Here is a 23,295-nt window from a genome sequence, read left to right as displayed (position 1 = left end):
GTATTGCAGTTGTGGGTGGCTGCAGAGTTTGAGGTGTGACCTAGGGGACAGCAGGCTGAAAGTGGTGATACTGTGAAAAGTATCAAGAGGGAACAGATCAAGGAATGTTGTTAAGAGAAGGCTGTTAAAGGGACTGTCCTCTGGGTCTTTGAGACCAGGTTAGATATTATAGAAAACAAGATTGTGAGCCAGCAGCTCCTTAGGACATCGTCTTTTTAACAAACGGGAAGTATACATTTTGTTATTATGCTAAATTCAAAACTCTATGCTTAGTAGATCTTTGCTAATTTCTAAATGGGCAAAACAAACAGCTTATTCGAAACATCGCAGGTTTTTAGTTTTCTTCACACACATATGGGATGGTGGGCAATTTGTTGCACTTGAACTGAAACTGTCATTTTTACATTCAGCAACAAATTGTCTGCATTGGAGCAGAAACAAATACTTCAGTCATGAAAATAATCAGAGGCACTGATTCCCAAACTTGATTCAGTGTAAGAATCACCTAGGAAGCTTATTAAATGCAAGCTCCTGGATCTTGTACCTGATTTACTGAATCACAGTTTTCTGGGACAGTGTTTAGAAATATTCATTTTTAATAAGTGCCCTAAATAATTCTGAAGATCAAGCAAGAGTGGGCATTGCTGCTGTTAGTGGAAACATGACATGCTATGGATCTGCTAATCAGCTTTTTTTTTTTTTAAGTAATCTCTACACCCAACGTGGGGTCCGAACTTACAACCCTGAGATCAAGAGTTTCACGGTCCACTGATGGAGCCAGCCAGGCTCTCCTTTGCTAACCAGCTTTTGATCCAGTCACTAAATCTTCCTTGGGTCTCAATTTATTCTTCTCTCAAATGATTATTTTGAGATCCTTCCATATAAAATTTTCCTATCATTAACACTTCTATGTATGGTCTGTATGGGATTTTTTTTCTATATGCAACAAATTAATAATTAAAATCCTGTAACACCAGGCAACATTGAAAAAAAAATAACACTCAGAAAATTACAAATGATTTGCCAGACTCCTTGAAATTGGTAAGCTATCATTTTTCTCATATTCCACCCTTATTTTTTCAAGTGCTGGTCACTTATTATACCTTTCTGGAAATAATGTAAGAGATTTTCACACTCTTTTCTTTTTGGATCTCCTTAAAAGTTGTCATTGAAATAACTAATCTAAAGAAGAAACAACTCAGTTAAAATTAGCATTCTTATACTCAAAATGTATTTGTTCTTATAGTCAAAGGAGACCACAACAGGCAGCAAAAAAAAAAAAAAAATACAATTTTTAATGATAACATTTTCTATTAAAACAGGTTTTATGTTTTTGATTTCAAAGTCATGTTTGCCACTAGTAATACTATATAACTCCTTAGACATTTATTACAGTGTTTTTAAAGCTGTAATTTGCAATGTATTAGTGGATTGCAACTGAAAATGTTTCTTCTGATTAAATAGAACACACACACACACACACACACACACACCCAAAACACAACTATCAAGACATCATATCAGTAGGTTAAATGTCACTTTATGAAACTTTAAGTTCAGTTCTGTACTTCTATCTATAAACATATCTTTGTATGTAATCTTAGATTTTATTAAAAATGAATTTCTCACTGTTATACTGAATATATAATGTGTGTTACTTAATGCTGTGTTTAAATAACATTAATTTGTTTGGGAGTATTAAATAAGACCTGTGAGGGGCGCCTGGGTGGTTCAGTCAGTTAAGCGTTCATCTTTGGCTCAGGTCATGAACTCAGGGTTTGTGGGTTCGAGTCTTGCATCGGGCTCTGTGCTGACAGCTCAGAGCCTGGAGCCTGCTTCGGATTCTGTGTCTCCCTCTCTCTCTCCCCCTCCCCCACTCATGCTCTGTCTCTATCTCAAAAATAAACATTAAAAAAGTTTTTTTTAAATAATAAGACCTGTGAATAGTGTGCATAAAAACATAAGAGAAAGAATATAGCTCAGGCTCTAATGAAATATGAGCAGTAACTCAGTAAACTCTGTACAGTTTCATTTAGAAGTACCTACTCCATCCAGGTAGTTTCTGCCTTCAGATATCCAGCTAGGAAGACCAGTGTGCACTGATGCCTGGGACCGAAATCTGATGAAGCAGGCACAGCAGTGTTCTAAGAGAAAGTTAAACCTGTTCAGAATCCTACTCAGCACTATGTTTACCACCTACCATTATAGGTAGTTTTGAAATGTCACAGTCCACTCCTTGCTGTAAACATCTTGAGGTCAGACACTATGAGTCCTCTTTGAGACAAAATCAGTTTATTTTAATTGGTATAGGGAAAAAAAGACAACCCTGGCTCTCAACTGGATTTACTAATTTTCTTTCAGTACGCAGTGACTTTTGTTTTTTAAAGGATTGATTAAAGGAGTATATTTCGATGAAAAAAGACATGGCTTCTTTGCCACCTTTTTTCCTTGAACCTGACATATACAGCCATATGTGACATACATAACACAGGACCAAAGAGCAAGTTGATGGGCCTTCAGTCACAACATGGAATTGGAAGTCCTAAGAACTTGATGTTCATTGAAAAATTGAACTGCAACTTGCCAAGGTCAGAGAGTGACATTTTCATAAATTAATGCTATCAGAAGCTGCTGGAATTTTCACAATTGTCTTATTTGAAACCAGCAGAAGTTCCAAAAGAGGTCATACTGATTATGCTGGGAGCAAATCTGAAGACTTCCAATGCATGTAAGAATCTTCTTTGAATACAGAGTAATAAAGTTCAAATAGATTTTTTTTTGGTATAAGGTTCAGTTTTTATTTATTTATTTATTATTTTTTTTTTTTTGCCAAAAAGAAACATACGTATGTTTGTATGTTCACTGCCTCTTGAGGTCTAAAATACGTTTCTCTTTCTATGTACATAAGCTTACACAGTATTTTTTTGTAGTTTTCACTTAGGATTCACAAAAATCTTAAACAGGAGTTTTCAGTTTGATCCAGACAGATTTGAATTGAAACTGGGCAATAGAAAAAGAAATGATAAAACGACAATGAGGAAGTAACAAAGGCTAAAGGAAAGGGAAAGAGAACTAATTTTCCACTTACTCTGAATATGTATGAACTTCTGAAAAGTTCATACATAGGTGAACCCCTAACACAGGAACTGATGGGAAATTATCAAATATTTATTTGGCTTTTATCATTTGCCATTAGGCTATGCATAAAGAATATTCTGACACTGTCATAAGGATTAAGATCCTAAATATTCTATTAAACATTTCATTATGTTAAAAAAAAAAAAAAAAAGGCTAAACGAGGACAACTCCTATGAGACATGAGCCGAGGAGCGTATGTGGGAAATGAGAATAGGGAATTTTAATTTGCCTGTAATTTCTCGCATCATGTCTTTATCTACCAGAACTCACATCATCTCACTTAACTCACTTCCCTCTCCTTCAACCTCTGCAAGATGGATCTTAAAGGAAATAGTCAATCCTTTCATCATCAATAGTCTTTCGTTCCTCAGTAGTCAATAGTTGTTCATCATTGCTGATTGGAGCTGAAGGTTGTCTAGCAAGAATGGTCTATAAGGCAGGAATCTCCAGCCTTTTTAGCAGCAAAACTGTCCATTTCCTTAAAATAGAAAGCAATATTGGGAACAAGAAGTTAAAGTTCTGTTTATTCCAAGTGTAAGATTCCACAGTATCAGAAACCAGTGTCTTCTGACCTGGCAGAGCAAATACTGCCTATGGGTGGCCATGAGCCCTGCCCCATCACCCCCCCCCACCCCCCGCAAAGGGAGCCTTAGCTATTGCCACAGGGCCCTCAGCCCTGCTAGAGGCCATGGACATGCTTTTCACTTTGTGGGGTAATTTCACTATATGTACATTGAAATAGGAAAGAACACACTGAAATGATAACCACTGAGCTGTCACAAAATAAATTAAACTTAAAAATAAGCAAACAATCAAACAGTACATTCCCTGGGAATAGAATGGGAAGTACATTTGCACTTACAGACACTCCCTGTTGAGTCCAGTTATCCCTGTGAGCATATATAATGTCTGCCCTAATCTTCATTCTATGGGCTTCAATTACTTTATTTTTCTAAATATGAATAGTCTTTTCCCTTAAGTCATATCCTGATGGATAGCTCTGTTCTGATACCCCTTTTGTCTCATCCCTAGACAGATGCCTCTTGCTTGTGAGGTGGCTGAGAAAAAAATTTTTTTTTCAAGTCAGAGCTGTTAAAGCAGAGAGGGTTCCTTCTCATGGACTCTCCCCTGAAACCTCTAAATCTCTAAGCAACAATAGGCTCAGCTGACAGTCCTGATCTGAGACATTTAAGAGGATTTTAGAAAAGATTTGGCTTTTGTTTGTTGTTTGTTGATATCTGGAATAAGGGGAGAGTATTATCTCTAGCCTTTCAGACAAAAGGTTTCACAGCTTGTTCTGAGAGTAGGACTGGCGATCAAGATGCTCCTATCTATTCCATTCACTGGATCATCACTAATGTTACACTGCAGAGCTTGCCAAATTGGGGTATATCTCTCAGCAAGTAAATAAAGGGTAGCAAATGACCAATAATTTATCCTGCACTTGTTATAAGTAACTCAAATTGCCTTGAACAGACAAATGTGTTTCTGTTATTACCACATGCCGTGAAAAGATAAAGGTATCTGGAAATAATTCGTTTCAGTTGCATAAGGAAAAATGCATATATCGCTGCCTTTGCATTTTACATATGTGTAACATTTCATTCATTGAAAAGCAATAGCAGATCTGAAACTTAATCAAATGTCTCATGTGAGTCGTGAGGTAGCTCATGAGATTATGGATCTGAGGGAACATATTCAATGATTTATCCAAAGTTAGTTGGAATTCACAGTGCAAAGATTTATTATCTTTTCATCTAGCTACAGCTAAGATACCTTGTAACAACACTCAGGCATACAGTTTGGGAGTATGCAAACAGTTCTGCCCTTGAAAGGTGAGGACCAGCCTCTGTTCTCTGCTTTCTCAATTGCTTGTGGATGAAATGGAAATTAGATCTCCCCCATACTGGTAGGGGAGCTTAGAGCACTCTGTTGAGAAACTTTTAAAGATGGAGTCCAAATCCAGTCTTAGCAGGAAACAAGAGTGAAAAGGATTACTGATATTTGCATAGATCCTGGAGTGGGAGGCAGTACTAGCCCCTTGTGCCACAGATTTGCCACCTGGTAATGCCACACTATTGCCAGCCCACTGCTTATCCATTTAATCATTCAGCCATATATCTGTCTTTTTAAAAATAGTTTCATGAGGAGCACCTGGGTGCCTCGGTGGAGTGTCAGACTCTTGACTGCGGCTCAGGGCCATGGGGTTGAGCCCCACATGGGCTCTTTGCCAACTGGGGAGTCTACTTGAGTCAGTCTCTCTCTCTCTCTCTCTCTCTCTCTCTCTCTCTCCCTCTTCCCAGCTCATGCATGCACACATGCTCTCTAAGATTAAATAAATAAATAAACAAATAATAAATAAATAAAGTAGCTTATTGAACTTCAACCATCTGAACTTCTGGACTATATCCTAGGAAATTGGCATTTCTGTTCTAGCCGAAATGTACTCAAGAAAAATTACAACCTAGTATTGTACAGTACCAGCTTCTAACTTTCTTTCTCCCTTCTGTGGCCCCCAGTTCAGATGCACACATTTTTGATGTCCTTTTTCCATTCCATTATTCGCTTTTGAGGAACACACTTCTCTACCACTTCTTCTTTGCTTCTACATAATCTCATACAAATACTTTTCTCTCAGTGTAAATAATCACTGGTGAACTCTTTGATATGGTTTCCATTTAACTATAAATTGGTGGCTGGATTATTGTATCTTCCCAGTGTCCTTAGGGAGTCATAGGTAATTAACTCCACCTACTACATTTGCCACATTTGTTGCCTATTTCTAAGTCTGCAGTTTTTTGTGTTTGTTTTTAAAAATATTCTAGCTGCTGGTCTGTTGGCCAGAGTTCCCTCTTAACTACTGTCTCAGGTTTCATCATGGGAAGAATCCATTGTACAGGATATGATTGGAAATATATACAGGTTGGGGGTGCCTGGCTGGCTCAGTCAGTGGAACATGTGACTCTTGGTCTTGGGTCATAAGTTCAAGCCCCATGTTGGGAATAGAGATTTCCTATGAAAAATAAAATCTTAAAAAAAAAAAAAAAAATACAAGGTGGTTTTGTTTGTTTGCTTGTGAGTTTTCTTTTTCTTTGTCTTAAGACTACAGTTGCTTTTGGACTAGAAAAACACTGTGTAGAATCAGTTCCCTAAACTTAAATGTTTTTAAAAGTGCTAAGTCAACTCTATAGTATTTTCTCCCAAGTCTTGTTTTATTCTAAACTAAGCTCTATCAATTGATAGATTGGTGTCTCTCCTTGGTGAATCCCTCTCTAAATCTGGATATTTCCTGCAGATATGATTAAATTAAGCCATGGTTTATCAACATTTGAACTCCAAAGTCCTTTTATTTTCCTAATATTTGGAAAACTTAAGCCTGGGGCGCCTGGGTGGCTCAGTCGGTTAAGCGTCCGACTTCAGCTCAGGTCATGATCTCACAGTCTGTGAGTTTGAGCCCCACCTTGGGCACTGTGCTGACAGCTCAATGCCTGGAGCCTGCTTCGGATGTTGTGTCTCCCTCTCTCTCTGCCCCTCTCCTGCTCATGCTCTGCCTCTCTGTCTCAAAATAAATAAAAACATTTAAAAAAATTTTAAAAAAAGAACACTTAAACCTAGTACAAATTAATTCAATAATAACTTTATTTTTAATAATCAAGATTTTTTTTTCAATATATGAAATTTATTGTCAAATTGGTTTCCATACAACACCCAATGCTCATCCCAAAAGGTGCCCTCCTCAATACCCATCACCCACCCTCCCCTCCCTCCCACCCCCCAACAACCCTCGGTTTGTTCTCAGTTTTTAACAGTCTCCTATGCTTTGGCTCTCTCCCACTCTAATCTCTCTTTTTTTTTTTTTTCCTTCCCCTCCCCCATGGGTCTCTGTTAAGTTTCTCAGGATCCATATAAGAGTGAAAACATATGGTATCTGTCTTTCTCTGTATGGCTTATTTCACTTAGCATCACACTCTCCAGTTCCATCCACGTTGCTACAAAAGGCCATATTTCATTCTTTCTCATTGCCACGTAGTACTCCATTGTGTATATAAACCAAAACTTCTTTATCCATTCATCAGTTGATGGACATTTAGGCTCTTTCCATAATTTGGCTATTGTTGAGAGTGCTGCTATAAACATTGGGGTACAAGTGCCCCTATGCATCAGTACTCCTGTATCCCTTGGGTAAATTCCTAGCAGTGCTATTGCTGGGTCATAGGGTAGGTCTATTTTTAATTTTCTGAGGAACCTCCACACTGCTTTCCAGAGCGGCTGCACCAATTTGCATTCCCACCAACAGTGCAAGAGGGTTCCCGTTTCTCCACATCCTCGCCAGCATCTATAGTCTCCTGATTTGTTCATTTTGGCCACTCTGACTGGCGTGAGGTGATATCTGAGTGTGGTTTTGATTTGTATTTCCCTGATAAGGAGCGACTTTGACAATCTTTTCATGTGCCTGTTGGTCATCCGGATGTCTTCTATAGAGAAGTGTCTATTCATGTTTTCTGCCCATTTCTTCACTGGGTTATTTGTTTTTCGGGTGTGGAGTTTGGTGAGCTCTTTATAGATTTTGGATACTAGCCCTTTGTCTGATATGTCATTTGGAAATATCTTTTCCCATTCCGTTGGTTGCCTTTTAGTTTTGTTGGTTGTTTCCTTTGCTGTGCAGAAGCTTTTTGTCTTCATAAGGTCCCAGGAATTCATTTTTGCTTTTAATTCCCTAGCCTTTGGGGATGTGTCGAGTAAGAGATTGCTACGGCTGAGGTCAGAGAGGTCTTTTCCTGTTTTCTCCTCCAGGGTTTTGATGGTTTCCTGTCTCACATTCAGGTCCTTTATCCATTTTGAGTTTATTTTTGTGAATGGTGTGAGAAAGTGGTCTAGTTTCAACCTTCTGCATGTTGCTGTCCAGTTCTCCCAGCACCATTTGTTAAAGAGACTGTCTTTTTTCCATTGGATATTCTTTCCTGCTTTGTCAAAGATGAGTTGGCCATACGTTTGTGGGTCTAGTTCTGGGGTTTCTATTCTATTCCATTGGTCTATGTGTCTGTTTTTGTGCCAATACCATGCTGTCTTGATGATGACAGCTTTGTAGTAGAGGCTAAAGTCTGGGATTGTGATGCCTCCTGCTTTGGTCTTCTTCTTCAAAATTACTTTGGCTATTCGGGGCCTTTTGTGGTTCCCTATGAATTTTAGGATGGCTTGTTCTAGTTTCGAGAAGAATGCTGGTGCAATTTTGATTGGGATTGCATTGAATGGGTAGATAGCTTTGGGCAGTATTGACATTTTGACAATATTTATTCTTCCAATCCATGAGCAGGGAATGTCTTTCCATTTCTTTATATCTTCTTCAATTACCTTCATAAGCTTTCTATAGTTTTCAGCATACAGATCTTTTACATCTTTGGTTAGATTTATTCCTAGGTATTTTATGCTTCTTGGTGCAATTGTGAATGGGATCAGTTTCTTTATTTGTCTTTCTGTTGCTTCATTGTTAGTGTATAAGAATGCAACTGATTTCTGTACATTGATTTTGTATCCTGCGACTTTGCTGAATTCATGTATCAGTTCTAGCAGACTTTTGGTGGAGTCTATCAGATTTTCCATGTGTAATATCATGTCATCTGCAAAAAGCGAAAGCTTGACTTCATCTTTGCCAATTTTGATGCCTTTGATTTCCTTTTGTTGTCTGATTGCTGATGCTAGAACTTCCAACACTATAGTAAACAACAGCGGTGAGAGTGGACATCCCTGTCGTGTTCCTGATCTCAGGGAAAAAGCTCTCAGTTTTTCCCCATTGAGGATGATGTTAGTTGTGGGCTTTTCATAAATGGCTTTTATGATGTTTAAGTATGTTCCTTCTATCCCGACTTTCTCGAGGGTTTTTATTAAGAAACATTGCTGAATTTTGTCAAAGGCCTTTTCTGCATCGATTGACAGGATCATATGGTTCTTCTCTTTTTTTTTAATTAATGTGATGTATCACGTTGATTGATTTGCAAATGTTGAACCAGCCCTGCATCCCAGGAATGAATCCCACTTGATCATGGTGAATAATTCTTTTTATATGCTGTTGAATTCGATTTGCTAGTATCTTATTGAGAATTTTTGCATCCATATTCATCAGGGATATTGGCCTGTAGTTCTCTTTTTTTACTGGGTCTCTGTCTGGTTTAGGAATCAAAGTAATACTGGCTTCATAGAATGAGTCTGGAAGTTTTCCTTCCCTTTCTATTTCTTGGAATAGCTTGAGAAGGATAGGTATTATCTCTGCTTTAGACGTCTGGTAGAACTCCCCTGGGAAACCATCTGGTCCTGGACTCTTATTTGTTGGGAGATTTTTGATAACCAATTGGTTATGGGTCTGTTCAAGCTTTCTATTTCCTCCTGATTGAGTTTTGGAAGAGTGTGGGTGTTTAGGAATTTGTCCATTTCTTCCAGGTTGTCCAATTTGTTGGCATATAATTTTTCATAGTATTCCCTGATAATTGTTTGTATCTCTGAGGGATTGGTTGTAATAATTCCATTTTCATTCATGATTTTATCTGTTTGGGTCATCTTCCTTTTCTTTTTGAGAAGCCTGGCTAGAGGTTTGTCAATTTTGTTTATTTTTTCAAAAAACCAACTCTTGGTTTCATTGATCTGCTCTACAGTTTTTTTAGATTCTATATTGTTTATTTCTGCTCTGATCTTTATTATTTCTCTTCTTCTGCTGGGTTTAGGCTGCCTTTGCTGTTCTGCTTCTATTTCCTTTAGGTGTGCTGTTAGATTTTGTATTTGGGATTTTTCTTGTTTCTTGAGATAGGCCTGGATTGCAATGTATTTTCCTCTCAGGACTGCCTTTGCTGCGTCCCAAAGCGTTTGGATTGTTGTATTTTCATTTTCGTTTGTTTCCATATATTTTTTAATTTCTTCTCTAATTGCCTGGTTGACCCACTCATTCTTTAGTAGGGTGTTCTTTAACCTCCATGCTTTTGGAGGTTTTCCAGGCTTTTTCCTGTGGTTGATTTCAAGCTTCATAGCATTGTGGTCTGAAAATATGCATGGTATAATTTCAATTCTTGTAAACTTATGAAGGGCTGTTTTGTGACCCAGTATATGATCTATCTTGGAGAATGTTCCATGTGCACTCGAGAAGAAAGTATATTCTGTTGCTTTGGGATGCAGAGTTCTAAATATATCTGTCAAGTCCATCTGATCCAATGTACCATTCAGGGCCCTTGTTTCTTTATTGACCGTGTGTCTAGATGATCTATCCATTTCTGTAAGTGGGGTGTTAAAGTCCCCTGCAATGACCACATTCTTATCAATAAGGTTGCTTATGTTTGTGAGTAATTGTTTTATATATTTGGGGGCTCCAGTATTCGGCGCATAGACATTTATAATTGTTAGCTCTTCCTGATGGATAGACCCTGTGATTATTATATAATGCCCTTCTTCATCTCTTGTTACAGCCTTTAATTTAAAGTCTAGTTTGTCTGATATAAGTATGGCTACTCCAGCTTTCTTTTGGCTTCCAGTAGCATGATAAATAGTTCTCCATCCCCTCACTCTCAATCTAAAGGTGTCCTCAGATCTAAAATGAGTCTCTTGTAGACAGCAAATAGATGGGTCTTGTTTTTGTATCCATTCTGATACCCTATGTCTTTTGGTTGGCGCATTTAATCCATTTACATTCAGTGTTATTATAGAAAGATACGGGTTTAGAGTCATTGTGATGTCTGTATGTTTTATGCTTGTAGTGATGTCTCTGGTACTTTGTCTCACAGGATCCCCCTTAGGATGTCTTGTAGGGCTGGTTTAGTGGTGACAAATTCCTTCAGTTTTTGTTTGGGAAGACCTTTATCTCTCCTTCTATTCTAAATGACAGACTTGCTGGATAAAGGATTCTTGGCTGCATATTTTTTCTGTTTAGCACACTGATGATCTCGTGCCAATCCTTTCTGGCCTGCCAAGTTTCAAAAGAGAGATCAGTCACGAGTCTTATAGGTCTCCCTTTATATGTGAGGGCACGTTTATCCCTTGCTGCTTTCAGAATTTTCTCTTTATCCTTGTATTTTGCCAGTTTCACTATAATATGTCGTGCAGAAGATCGATTCAAGTTACGTCTGAAGGGAGTTCTCTGTGCCTCTTGGATTTCAATGCCTTTTTCCTTCCCCAGTTCAGGGAAGTTCTCAGCTATAATTTCTTCAAGTACCCCTTCAGCACCTTTCCCTCTCTCTTCCTCCTCTGGGATACCAATTATGCGTATTTCTTTTTAGTGTATCACTTAGTTCTCTAATCTTTCCCTCATACACCTGGATTTTTTTATCTCTCTTTCTCTCAGCTTCCTCTTTTTCTATAACTTTATCTTCTAGTTCACCTATTCTCTCCTCTGCCTCTTCAATCCGAGCTGTCGTCATTTTCATTTTGTTTTGCATTTCGTTTAAAGCACTTTTCAGCTCCTTGTGACTGTTCCTTAGTCCCTTGATCTCTGTAGCAAGAGATTCTCTGCTGTCCTGTATACTGTTTTCAAGCCCAGCAATTAATTTTATGACTATTATTCTAAATTCACTTTCTGTTATATTATTTAAATCCTTTTTGATCAGTTCATTAGCTGTTGTTATTTCCTGGAGATTCTTCTGAGGGGAATTCTTCCGTTTGGTCATTTTGGATAGTCCCTGGAGTGGTGAGGACCTGCAGGGCACTTCCCCTGTGCTGTGGTGTATAACTGGAGTTGGTGGGCGGGGCCGCAGTCAGACCTGATGTCTGCCCCCCGCCCACCGCTGGGGCCACAGTCAGACTGGTGTGTGCCTTCTCTTCCCCTCTCCTAGGGGCGGGATTCACTGTGGGGTGGCGTGGCCTGTCTGGGCTACTTGCACACTGCCAGGCTTGTGGTGCTGGTGATCTGGCGTATTAGCTGGGGTGGGTAGGCAAGGTGCATGGGGGCAGGAGGGGCAGGCTTAGCTCGCTTCTCCTTAGGTGATCCACTTCAGGAGGGGCCCTGTGGCAGCGGGAGGGAGTCAGATCCGCTGCCGGAGGTTTGGCTCCGCAGAAGCACAGAGTTGGGTGTTTGTGCGGAGCGAGCAAGTTCCCTGGCAGGAACTGGTTCCCTTTGGGATTTTGGCTGGGGGATGGGCGAGGGAGATGGCGCTGGCGAGCGTCTTTGTTCCCCACCAAACTGAGCTCTGTCGTCTGGGGGCTCAGCAGCTCTCCCTCCCTTTGTCCTCCAGCCTTCCCACTTTCTGAGCAGAGCTGTTAACTTATGACCTCCCAGATGCTAAGTCGCGCTTGCTGTCGGAACACAGTCCATCAGGCCCCTCCGCTTTTGCCTGCCAGACTCAGGGGCTCTGCTTGGCCCTCGAGCCGCCCCTCCGCCCCGGCTCCCTCCCACCAGTCCGTGGAGTGTGCACCACCTCGCCGCCTTTCCTACCCTCTTCCTTGGGCCTCTCGTCTGCGCTTGGCTCCGGAGACTCTGTTCTGCTAATCCTATGGCGGTTTTCTGGGTTATTTAGGCAGGTGTAGGTGGAATCTAAGTGATCAGCAGGACGCGCGGTGAGCCCAGCGTCCTCCTACGCCGCCATCTTCCAACCTCCAATAATCAAGAATTTTAATAATAGTTGAAGGAAGTGTTGGTTGTCCCTGGATTCATTCATTTATTTAATATTGAGAACCTCTTTTATCTTAGATTGTATAAAGGCATAAACAAATCAGATGTGGTCTATGTTTCTTTGTATTCTACAGATTAGTGGAATAGATAAACAAAAGGCAGTGTTAAAATGGAACTTACAGGGTTGCCTGGGTGGCTCAGATGTATGAGTGTCTGACTCTTGACTCTGACTCTTGCCTCAGGTTATGATCCCAGGGCCGTGGGGTCAAGCTCCACATTGGGCTCTGTGCTAAAAGTGGAGTCTGCTTAGGTCTCTCTCTCTCTCTCTCCCTCCCTCCCTCCCTGTTCTTCCCCCACTCTTTCTCTCTCATAAATAAATAAATAAATAAATAAATAAATAAATAAGTAAAAAATAAAATGGAACTTACAGGTTAGTTGAAAAATTAATAAAATATAACTAATTTTCAACATTCTGAAGGAAATGAAAAAACTGAAGGGCTATAGGTAGGGATATAGATAACAAAGATGGTTGTCATCTAGGAAAACTTTGATGGAAAGAATATTTAAGTTGTAATCTACAGGATTTTGTTTTTGAGGTCAACCACACAAAGTGGAGAAAGAATATGTTCCAATTAAAAGGAAATGAATGCTCATCATCTCCAAAGCAAGAAACAATCTGACAAGGTCTAAGAATTAAAAGAACCCCAGCATGGCTAGAGGATAGTACATGTACACAAGCAGACAACAAAAATGGATATTTTAGGAAGCAAGCAGTGACCACAGATCATTCAGGAATTTGTCAGCCATGATGAGGATTTTGGATCTTATCCGTAGTATGATGGGAAATCACTGGAGGGTTTTAAGCAGAGGAGCAGCATGTTCATATTTATGTTTGCAAAGAGTTACACTGGCAGCTCTGGGGAACATGGATTTGAGAGGATAAATATTGATACCAGGGAAGCAGTTGAGGCACAGGCCAGATGATAGATGAGAGTAATTTGAATTAATCTGATGTCAGAGGAGATGCTGAGAAAAATCAAGATATATTTTAGAGAAGGAAAGAAACAACTTGAGGTGGATCTGGTACCAGAGGTGGGAATGATAAGGAAGAAAGAAGAATCAAAGACCAACATATAGGCTTAAACAAGCAGATAGGTTGTAGTACTATTCACTGAGATGGGGAGTCTGGAAGAAAAACAGGCTAGGTGAGAGAGTAGCATATTAAGAGTTTCACATTGAAAATGTTTGAAATACCTCTGATATAGTCACAAGACATGTCAGGTGAGAATTTGACATATGCAGGTGGAATTCAGTACAATTTTTGGATTGAGATATAAATTTGGAAATCACTTGCATAGGAAAAAAATAAGGTCATTGGACTGAGTGAGATATTTAGTGAAAACATAGAGAAGAATAAAGGACATAGGAATCCAGCATAATCTGAGTTTGTGATTTTAGGGTTTATAACTGTAATGGCAACACATGTTCAAGCTCCTATAGTGTGCTAACTTTACATATTTTAACTATTTTATTTAAGTAAATACTGGCTTTTTATTTTATTTATTTTATTTAAATACTGGCTTATTGTAACATTTTAATAAATACTACCTGATCAAATGAATGTTCAGCCTTCAGTAAGACAGATAGTTTTCCGTTCGAAATTGGGTAGAACATGTCTTCATCTCAGCGAAGTGCCCAAACTAAACACATGGAGTATAGGTGCCTCTTTGTCTAAAAGAGGCTGAACCATATCCAGAACATTCATCAAGAATTGAGACTGGGAAACTGGTTCATTGTCCTGTATATAAAAGGATGGCATCATCAGAGAGGAGACCAAGGAGTATGACCTTCTTTGAAGAGTCTAACAAACAGTGGTTTTCCAAGTTCCTCCCTCCCTACATATTCTAAGTACCTCAAAAGAACCACAGGTAAATAGTGTGAGTAGTCCACAGAATGGAAACTGACATTTGGCCAGAAGCAGAATATACTGTGAACTGCAGAAACTCATATTCTTATGTTTCCACAATGTGGGATGTGATGAAAGTGGCCTTGAGACTCTTGGCATTTGTGGGACGCTGTCCTTGGATATGTCTGAAGGTTGAAGGTTAGCTGAGGATGACTTTGATGACAAAGAAAAATGGCAAGGCTGTCGCGAGAGGGATTGCCACTTCCTGGGAAGCAAGGAATACAACTGGCTTTAGCCTTCTTAAAGGACTTCTCCAGAAGGAGTATCTGTGGAACTAAGGCAACCCTACAGAAAGTGGCTGTGCAGGAATCACTAGAGGTAAAGTGAAGAAAGGGGAATGATTTGTGCCAGAGGATCAACGTGGGGTGGTCAAAGAGCCTGTAAAGGTGCCATGTGAGAGAAAAGGCTTGCATGCTGTTGGAAGACCCAGTGCCAGAAAATGGCAGCATCAGCCACCTGTGATTTTTCTTCCTTTTCCTCTAATCCCACTTTTATCTTGTCCCCATTCCTACCCTGAAGGAGCTAGAAATAGCAACTAGAGGAGGGTGAGATGGTGAAGCATGGAAGAAAGTAAACATGGATTTCACCCTCCTTTCCCATTGCAGACTGGTTAATCCAGATGGGGGCACAGGTAGTGGTACTCCTATTAGGAGATGAGAAGCTGTGAACTGGATGAGCATTGGAAGCTTTAAGTTATATTGCAATGGACTTTTAATATCTGAAAATGAGGACTGTTCATTAATGCTTAGAAATCATTGCAAACTAATGGATCTTCTTGACATATTATCCAAGGGAAGGAAAGGGAAGGAAAAGATGACAGAATGGGTTTGACAGGCAGTGGTAGGAGAAAAATTAAAGAATTTGTCTTTTGCACCCTTTCTGAATAGCTTGTGAAAAACTTAGTTCCAATTAGAAATTATTCCCAAACTCCTATCACTAACTTCAATGATGTGTACATGATTGGGGAACTTGGACTGAGACAGAATCACTATCTTAAGTCACATATGCTCAAGAATAAGATGGCCCTGTGTATACAAGGTTGATGAGAAAACTCGTTTCATTGGCATGAAATGGAACATCCAGAAAATGCAGTAAATATGCAGAGAGGTGTCTTGCATTGTCTTTTACCTTACCATTTTATGCACGGCTTTCTGAAGGTTGAGACCACTAATGAGAATAAGAAGTAGGATATTCTAATTGTTCCAGTAGAACTTTCTGTGACAGTGAGAATGTTCTATATCTGCTCCATCCATCATGCTAGCCACTAAGCTACATGTGACCACTGAAAAACTGAAATATAACTAGTATAACTGGGGAATGGTTTTTAAATTTTATTTAATTCACTTAAACTTAAATAGCTACCTGTGGCTCGTGGACAGCACAGGCCCTCACTCTTTAAGGAATAGTGATAAGCTACAAACAAATAGCATAAAACAACACTAATTTAGAACCAACAAAGACATTTCCCAGCCATTCTCCATCTTATTAAGTCTGTTTTGGACTATTGGTTTGGCCAAGTATCCCATGTAGATAGCTTTTGCCCTCAGCTACATCACTTTCTGCTAATCTGTAATGCTTTCGCTCTCTTTTATTAATCTGGCTTGTGCTTTTATAATATTTGAGGGAAGGAGGGTATTTTCCCCACTGCAGAAAGTATCCTAATTAAGACAGATAAGTCATGCAGCTTTTGTTTATGTCACAATTTTCCCTGTAGCTAGAATTAAATGATGCTGTCAAAGGGCAATGCTAGTGTTTGATGGCTTTTAATATTTTTGTCCATATCAAAAGACTAAATAAATGCAATCGATATCCCCAATTCCTAACTCTGTAGTAATTATTCCAATAAAGGGATATTCATGCTACCAAGCATCAATATATGTTCTTCATTGCCCTAATAAATCTGCTCCTAGAAAATAAACTATGTTCAGCTCAGGCTTTAGAGAGAATATTAGCAAACACCAAGCTCAAAATGTTATTAACCAAACTCTGCAGCACACTGGGGCTTACAAAATATGGATTTTTAAAACCCAAACACTTAATGAGAACTATCAAGAGAGAAGAATCATATCTGCAAAGGGGCTGCATATTATATTTAGGGTGGCTCCTTAGGCAAATAACTCAGATGAGGGTTTTTAAATAGCCCTGGCTATCCAGAAGAATTCATTCTATAAATGGCTAGCTCATAAAATAAAGCAACTACAAAATAATAATATCAACAGTTATGAGTACTCCTTGCTGGCTCACTCTATTTTAAGATGTTCAGAGATCCTCACAAGAACTCCATGAGCTAGATACTACTTTATTCCCCTTGTGTAAATGAGGAAGCTATGGTGTCAGGAGACTGTCTGAGGCCAATATCTGGGGTGGGAGCGTTGTCATATTGATCAAATCCAGGCATGCATGTCTTACTCCAAACCCCATACCTCTCATTTATTACATATTTAAAAACGTACATACAAAGACCCACTATATATTAAGACAAGTCATTAACGAGGCAGTACCAACCTGCTTATTTCAGTCTGAGTAATTCCAGCATGCTACAAACCTTTCTTGGTGAGTTTCTGTTAGCTCAGTCTGCGAGATGTATAGGTTACCTTTCCTATTAAGTGGTTAGCAGTTTACTTGGTAAAATCTTCCTTTAAGATTACATAAGAAAATAAGGCATAAATCCTTTCAACATCCTAGTCGTTCCAGAAATATTTGTATCACTCACTTGCTTACACACACTCTCTTTCTCTTCCTCTTGCTCTATGTATCTGTCTCTATAGATAGATAGATACACATATTTAGGAACTTACATCCTATTTGCAGATCCACTGGCACAAGAAATGTTAACACAAGGAAAGACCTCTGCATCAAATCACTGGAACGGGCATTACTTTATCAATGTCTAAAAGAGGGGAGGGGCGCCTGGGTGGCTCAGTCTGTTAGGTTAGGTGTCCATCTTCGGTTCAGGTCTTGATCTCCGCGTCTGTGAGTTCGAGCCCCCACATCAGGTTCTGGGCTGACAACTCATAGCCTGGAGCCTGCTTCCGATTCTGTGTCTCCCTCTCTTCCTGCCCCCCACCCCCCTCATGCTCTCTGTCTCTAAAAAATGAATAAACCTTAAAAAAAATTAAAAGATGGGGAAATACTTTGAATTCAGGGGATCTAAGACCAGTAAAACAGTAGGAGTATTAACCCATATAATGTATAAATGGTAGAGTGTAAAGTCTGCCTTGATAGATTTGGCTGTGTGCTTATATGGCAGAGAGAGAGAGAGAGAGAGAGAGAGAGCGCGAGAGTGAGCGAGAGAGCACATACAAGTTTTCTGATGTCTTTTCTTCTATGGGCACTCATCCCATCAGGAAAGGCTCACCTTCATAACTTCCTCTAAACCTAATTACCTCCTAAGGGCACCTGGGTGGCTCAGTTGGTTAAATCCAACTCCGTCTTAGGTCATGATCTCACAATTCATGAGTTCAAGCCCTGTGTCGGGCTCTGTGCTGACAGCTCAAGCCTAGACCCTGCTTCAGATTCTGTCTCCCTCTCTCTCTCTGTCCCTACCCTGCTCCCTCTATCAAAAATAAACATTAAAAAAATAAATTTAAGCCTAATTACCTCCTAAATGTGCATTTCAGACACTGTCACATTAGTAGTTAGTGCTTCACCATATGAATTTTGGGGAGAACACAATTCGGTCCACAGAAGGTACATTACAACCAAACTCCAGGGCAAAAATGACTCTGGGTAGGAGAGTGAATAGAGCAGCAGAGGAGTAATAGAGGGTAAGTACAGAAACACCCAGGGCATCCAGATTAGCCATAACTGCCAGACTAAGGAGTTCAACAGTGTTATGTAATTGAACTTGATGAAGTTGTTAACCAAAATTCATTTGGAGTGGTATTATCAAATGTTTTAAGCAGAGTGGAAGCAGGGAGATACTGGATATAACACTACTTGTCCCTACGCGAATGTGCCATAAAGCACCTTAAGGTATGACTCATTTTATAAGAAATGTGATTCGAAATTGAGAAACGAGTGACAAATGAGTACAGCTTGATGCTAAAACATCTTAGAAATTAACTAGGGATGCAAGAAATAAACTGTATATATCATGGGGCCTCTTTCTCAAGCACACACCTAGAAATATCGAACAGTTACCATGTATGGAAAGAAGAAATTTTTTGGAGGAAGGGAGAAAGGGGGCAGTAAACTTAACAGCTGTCAATCAGAGCTGGTTTTGAGAAATCCTAAAATAGACACATGACTTGTAAGGCAAAAAGCAGTGCCACTCTGACTTGCTGACCTAGCTTTTCTCAACCACAGTATTTACAAAAATATTGATTTAAAGCCTTGTGTTAAGAAGCACAGTGATCATAACCTCATCTGTTGATCTTTTTCCTTACCTAAGACAGGAGGGACAATACTTTTTAAAATTAAATTCAAGTTCAGTAATTATAGAGTAGGCAGTGAAACTAGAAGAGGAAACAAAAAAGCTAAATACAAAATCCTCTTAATATGAAAAAGAAGTAAAAAGAAAAAGTAGTAGTTTCAGGGAAGTAGCAGAATCAAGAACTCTAAGTGACTTATTTGCATTTTTCTGCTCTTTTACTCTAAATTTCGTAACTTTAAAGGAATAATCTTCAGCCTTAGAGTTTGTAAACACAACATGCAAATGGTCTATTGGAGTTTACATTTTATTATTATTATTATTTTTTCCTGAATGGAAAGCAGTCATTGTTTTAATTCTGGTCAGGGTCCATATTTGGGCCCTTCCAGCCCTGCTGGAAGTGCCATGGTGAGTATATTTTATTTATTTTTTTATTTAAAATTTTTTTTAATGTTTATTTATTTTTGAGAGGCAGATAGAGACAGTGTACGAGCAGGGAAGGGCAGAGAGAGAGGGAGACACAGAACCTGAAGCAGACTCCAGGCTCTGATCTGTCAGCACAGAGCCCAAAGCGGGGCTCGAACTCAGAACCACTGGATTATGACCTGAGCCGAAGTTGGACGCTTAACCAACTGAGCCATTAGGTGCCCCTATTTTTATTTTTTTATTAAAAGAATTTTTTTTTAATGTTTATCTTATAATTTTTGAGAGAGAAAGAGACAAAGTGTGAACAGAGGGTGGGCAGAGAGAGGGAGACAGAATCGGAAGCAGGCTCCAGGCTCTGAGCTGTCAGCACAGGCCCCAACACAGGGGTCAAACTCATGAGCCATGATATCATGACCTAAGCCCAAGTCAGACCTTTAACTGACCTAGCCACCCAGGCACCCCATTATTTTTTAATTTATAAAACTATCAAATTTATTAAAGGAGAAATCTTACCTGGTTTTTTTTGAGTAAAAGTAGCTTAAAGGACAGTGCATATAAAGTGAGGAAAGAGCAATCTATATCCTTTGACACTTTTTTCTGATTTGGTAAGCAAGTAATTTTACTGGTTAGAAACGCCCATTCTTATAGCACAGGTCTCTCTCATATTTTTTTTTTTCTAATTAAGAGCTTACATATTTTTCTGTATTCTCTTAGGAACTGCTAAAACCCTGAATTTTTTTCTAAATTTTATCATTTCCATAATTTTTTTTCTCTAAGATTTTTTCCATTTTATTTTCACATATGCCTTATATTATTCTTGCAAAAATATTTTCACATGCGGACTACTAACAAAAAATAACAGGTAGAAGCATTTTATTAAGTTTGTGTGGCTATATTTAAAAATAATGTAATGTTCATTGCTATGTACCAGTAACTTCCATGACTGTTATTGATAGCTTTTGGTTGGATCATCCCCTATATATTTTTTTTTCCTTTTTTGTTCTGTTCTGTCCTTTCCTCTCTTCCTTCTTTTCTTTTAGTAAGATAAATACAGTTATATATACCACATGTCTGACTTAGAGGACTAGTATTAATGGATTCTGTCAGGACGATACATGTATAATCAGCTTAGTCATCGTTTAAATATATTGAACAGGTTGACAATTTTACTAGATCTTCTGCTTAATCAGTTTTACCTACTTTTCATATTTTACGTTTACTTCATTAATTTTACAAAGCTAAAGATAGTACTTTGGGGTTGAGTCAGGGGTAGGGAGGCGGTCATGGAGGCTTTCTAACACAACAAGGATCAGGGTTCTTTAGGAAACCGGGTATGGTTCATTACAATGGTCAATTACAAAAACTTGATTAACTATTTTCCCCTGTTACTTATTTATTTTTATTTGTGCGGTTCAGTGAAAACCCCAGCTCTGTAAATGTGTCATATATGCTCTTTTTGTTATTCTACATGTTCCAATGGTTTGTGCATCTAAGACTTACCTGAGATCTTGTTGAAAATATTCTTGCTACCACCTCTCTCTGCCATGAGATCCTGGCATCAGCGTCTTTTCCGGAATTTACTTTGCAATGATTCAGTTATTTTACAACTTGAGTCCCTTAAAACTAAGGAATGTAATTCAATAAGTTGTATCCACCTGTCACCAGGTATTTTGGAACTTACTTTGTATTCAGTTTCTTGAAAGAATAGAAAGCACATTTGGAGTTTCCTAGGTTTTGTGGCCCGGCCTGAACAAAACAACTAATTATAACCTAGTTTCTATAGAGTTGCAAACAATTTGCAGTGTAGAGTACTGGCTGTTCACAAATTGGGACTAGCCTATATTGTTTTGAGAGATGCCTGTTCCCACTTGAGGTCCTCATGACAGGTGCTCACTCAATTCCATTCAATGCTTATTGACCTTAGAGGAGGGTTAAAATGCTGTGTTCTAAATGTAGTTACATCTTTTCAACTTGCCCATGTCTGTTTCAGAACTCACCATTTCATTATTATTATTTGTTTTGAGACTGTCGTGCAAGGAGGAAGGTAACCACTGGTGGTTGCGTTGGATTGCAGGGCGAGGCCGGCTGGTTCCTGCAGTGCCCAGGCCTGCACGGAAGCGCCCAGCAGAACTCAGCTGAGGCTACACGCTTTTCCCCCCCGCTCTGCCAGAGGGCTGAGCAGCAAAGCGCTCCCCGGGGGCATTGTGTGTGAGCTGGCCGCGGATCGCAGGCCCAGGGGGCAGCTCCACCGCAGGAGACAAGACACGCCTCAGGCCGGGCAAATTCCCGGCCCCCTCTGGCCCCAAGCCAGCAGCCGCCGCCCGCCACCTCCTCTCCCAACTCCGCTGTGGCCCCGGCCGCCCCGCCGGGCCCCGAACTCGCCCGCGCCGCGGCGCCGGCCCCTCGGCCCCCGGCGCAGGCGGCGCGGCTGGGACAGGACCGATGTGGCGCATGCGTGGTGGCGCCACCAGGCGCGGGAGCTGCGGCGGCGGGGACGGCGGCGGGGACAGCCACGGGCAGGGCCGCCCGGGCTGGGCTCGTGGGGGTAGCGGCATCGGAGGCGGCGTGGGCTGGCGAGGCCGTGCGGGCGGCGCCCGACAGCAGCTGGAGGAGCGGTTCGCAGACCTGGCGGCGAGCCACCTGGAGGCCATCCGCGCGCGGGACGAGCGGGACCGGCAGAACGCGCGGCTGCGCGAGGAGAACGCCCGGCTGCGGCTTGAAAACCGGCGGCTGAAGCGCGAGAACCGCAGCCTCTTCCGTCAGGCCTTGCGGCTTCCCGGCGAGGGCGGCGACGGGGCGGCCGCGGAGGCGGCCGGGGCCACCCCGGGCCCCGAGGAGGCCGGCACGAACCGGAGGGCGAGAGGCGACGGCCTCGAGGACGAGCCTGGCAGCCCCAGGGCCCTGAGAGCCCGGCTCGAGAAGCTGGAGGCCATGTACCGCCGGGCCCTGCTGCAGCTGCACCTCGAGCAGCGGGGGCCGCGCCCGCGTGGCGACAAGGACGAGCCGCCTTTGCGCGCACTGGAGTCGGGCCTGCGAGCCCCGGACCCGGATCCCCCAGAGCCCTGGCTGTAGCCGGAGGCCGCGGCCGGCGAGAGGCGGAGCCTCGCGCGGCCCCTCCTTCTTCGCCCGCGGCTCCCCCGCCTAGCAACGCCCGGGGCCCTGCGCCGCGGTACTGGACCGCTGAGCCCGCTGCCTGCAGCCTGCCGCCCCACGCTGCCCAGTTGGACTTGGCGTCCATCCGCCAAGGTTGAGAGGGTGCGCGGCCCCCTGGAGCCTCCCCAACCCTGCAGAACACCTGCTTCCCGCGCCTGGTGGTTTCCATGGGTTGAGGCCTAGAAACGGAGGGGCGGGTTTTACAACAAGAAACGGGTGCCCGTCAACACTTCCCAATGCCTGAACTTTTCAAGGGCTGTGAGGACCTCTTCTGTTTTGGGTTTTTCTCTTTCTTGTTCCCTTTTTTTTTTTTTTTTTTTTTTTGTTTCTTTGAGGAATGAATAATGCGTTTAGAGTTGGTTGAATTTGTTGTTCATATTTAAGTCCCCTAAAACCTCCAGCCATTATCATTTATGTGGCCAACACTTGCTTTTATAAGTCGGTATTACTTGGATATCCTATAAAGTACCACCTTTTTATTTAAAAAGTGATATTTATTACTTAGGAACTCTATGTCTGCGCCTGCTCTAGTCCTTAAACATCTATTATATACCGATATGTTTACCCCCAGGGAATTTTTAAAGTATATGCCTATAAGTGATCCTTTAAATTGGTAAATAAATCTGGTGCATTAAAATTACCGAGAAACATCCCACA

At 40.9% G+C, this 23,295-nt stretch overlaps 1 protein-coding gene across 1 annotated transcript; it reads left to right on the top strand.

Annotated features, from left to right (window-relative positions):
• The first annotated feature begins 21,927 nt into the window (after window positions 1-21,927).
• Window positions 21,928-22,651, top strand: TUSC1 (tumor suppressor candidate 1). The gene has a single exon (XM_042964973.1). It carries the CDS (start codon window positions 21,928-21,930, stop codon window positions 22,555-22,557), a length of 630 nt encoding a protein of 209 aa, XP_042820907.1. The 3' UTR covers window positions 22,558-22,651.
• Window positions 22,652-23,295: the final 644 nt, after the last annotated feature.

Source organism: Panthera tigris, chromosome D4, assembly GCF_018350195.1.
Source record: "Panthera tigris isolate Pti1 chromosome D4, P.tigris_Pti1_mat1.1, whole genome shotgun sequence".
NCBI classification, from domain to species: domain Eukaryota; kingdom Metazoa; phylum Chordata; class Mammalia; order Carnivora; family Felidae; genus Panthera; species Panthera tigris.
Note: the sequence above shows the minus strand (reverse complement) of the source record. Positions and strands in the feature narration are given on the sequence as shown.

Bases quoted from the DNA above. Each gene is read 5' to 3' on its own strand.
- TUSC1 (XM_042964973.1), top strand. From the start codon at position 21,928: ATGTGGCGCATGCGTGGTGGCGCCACCAGGCGCGGGAGCTGCGGCGGC.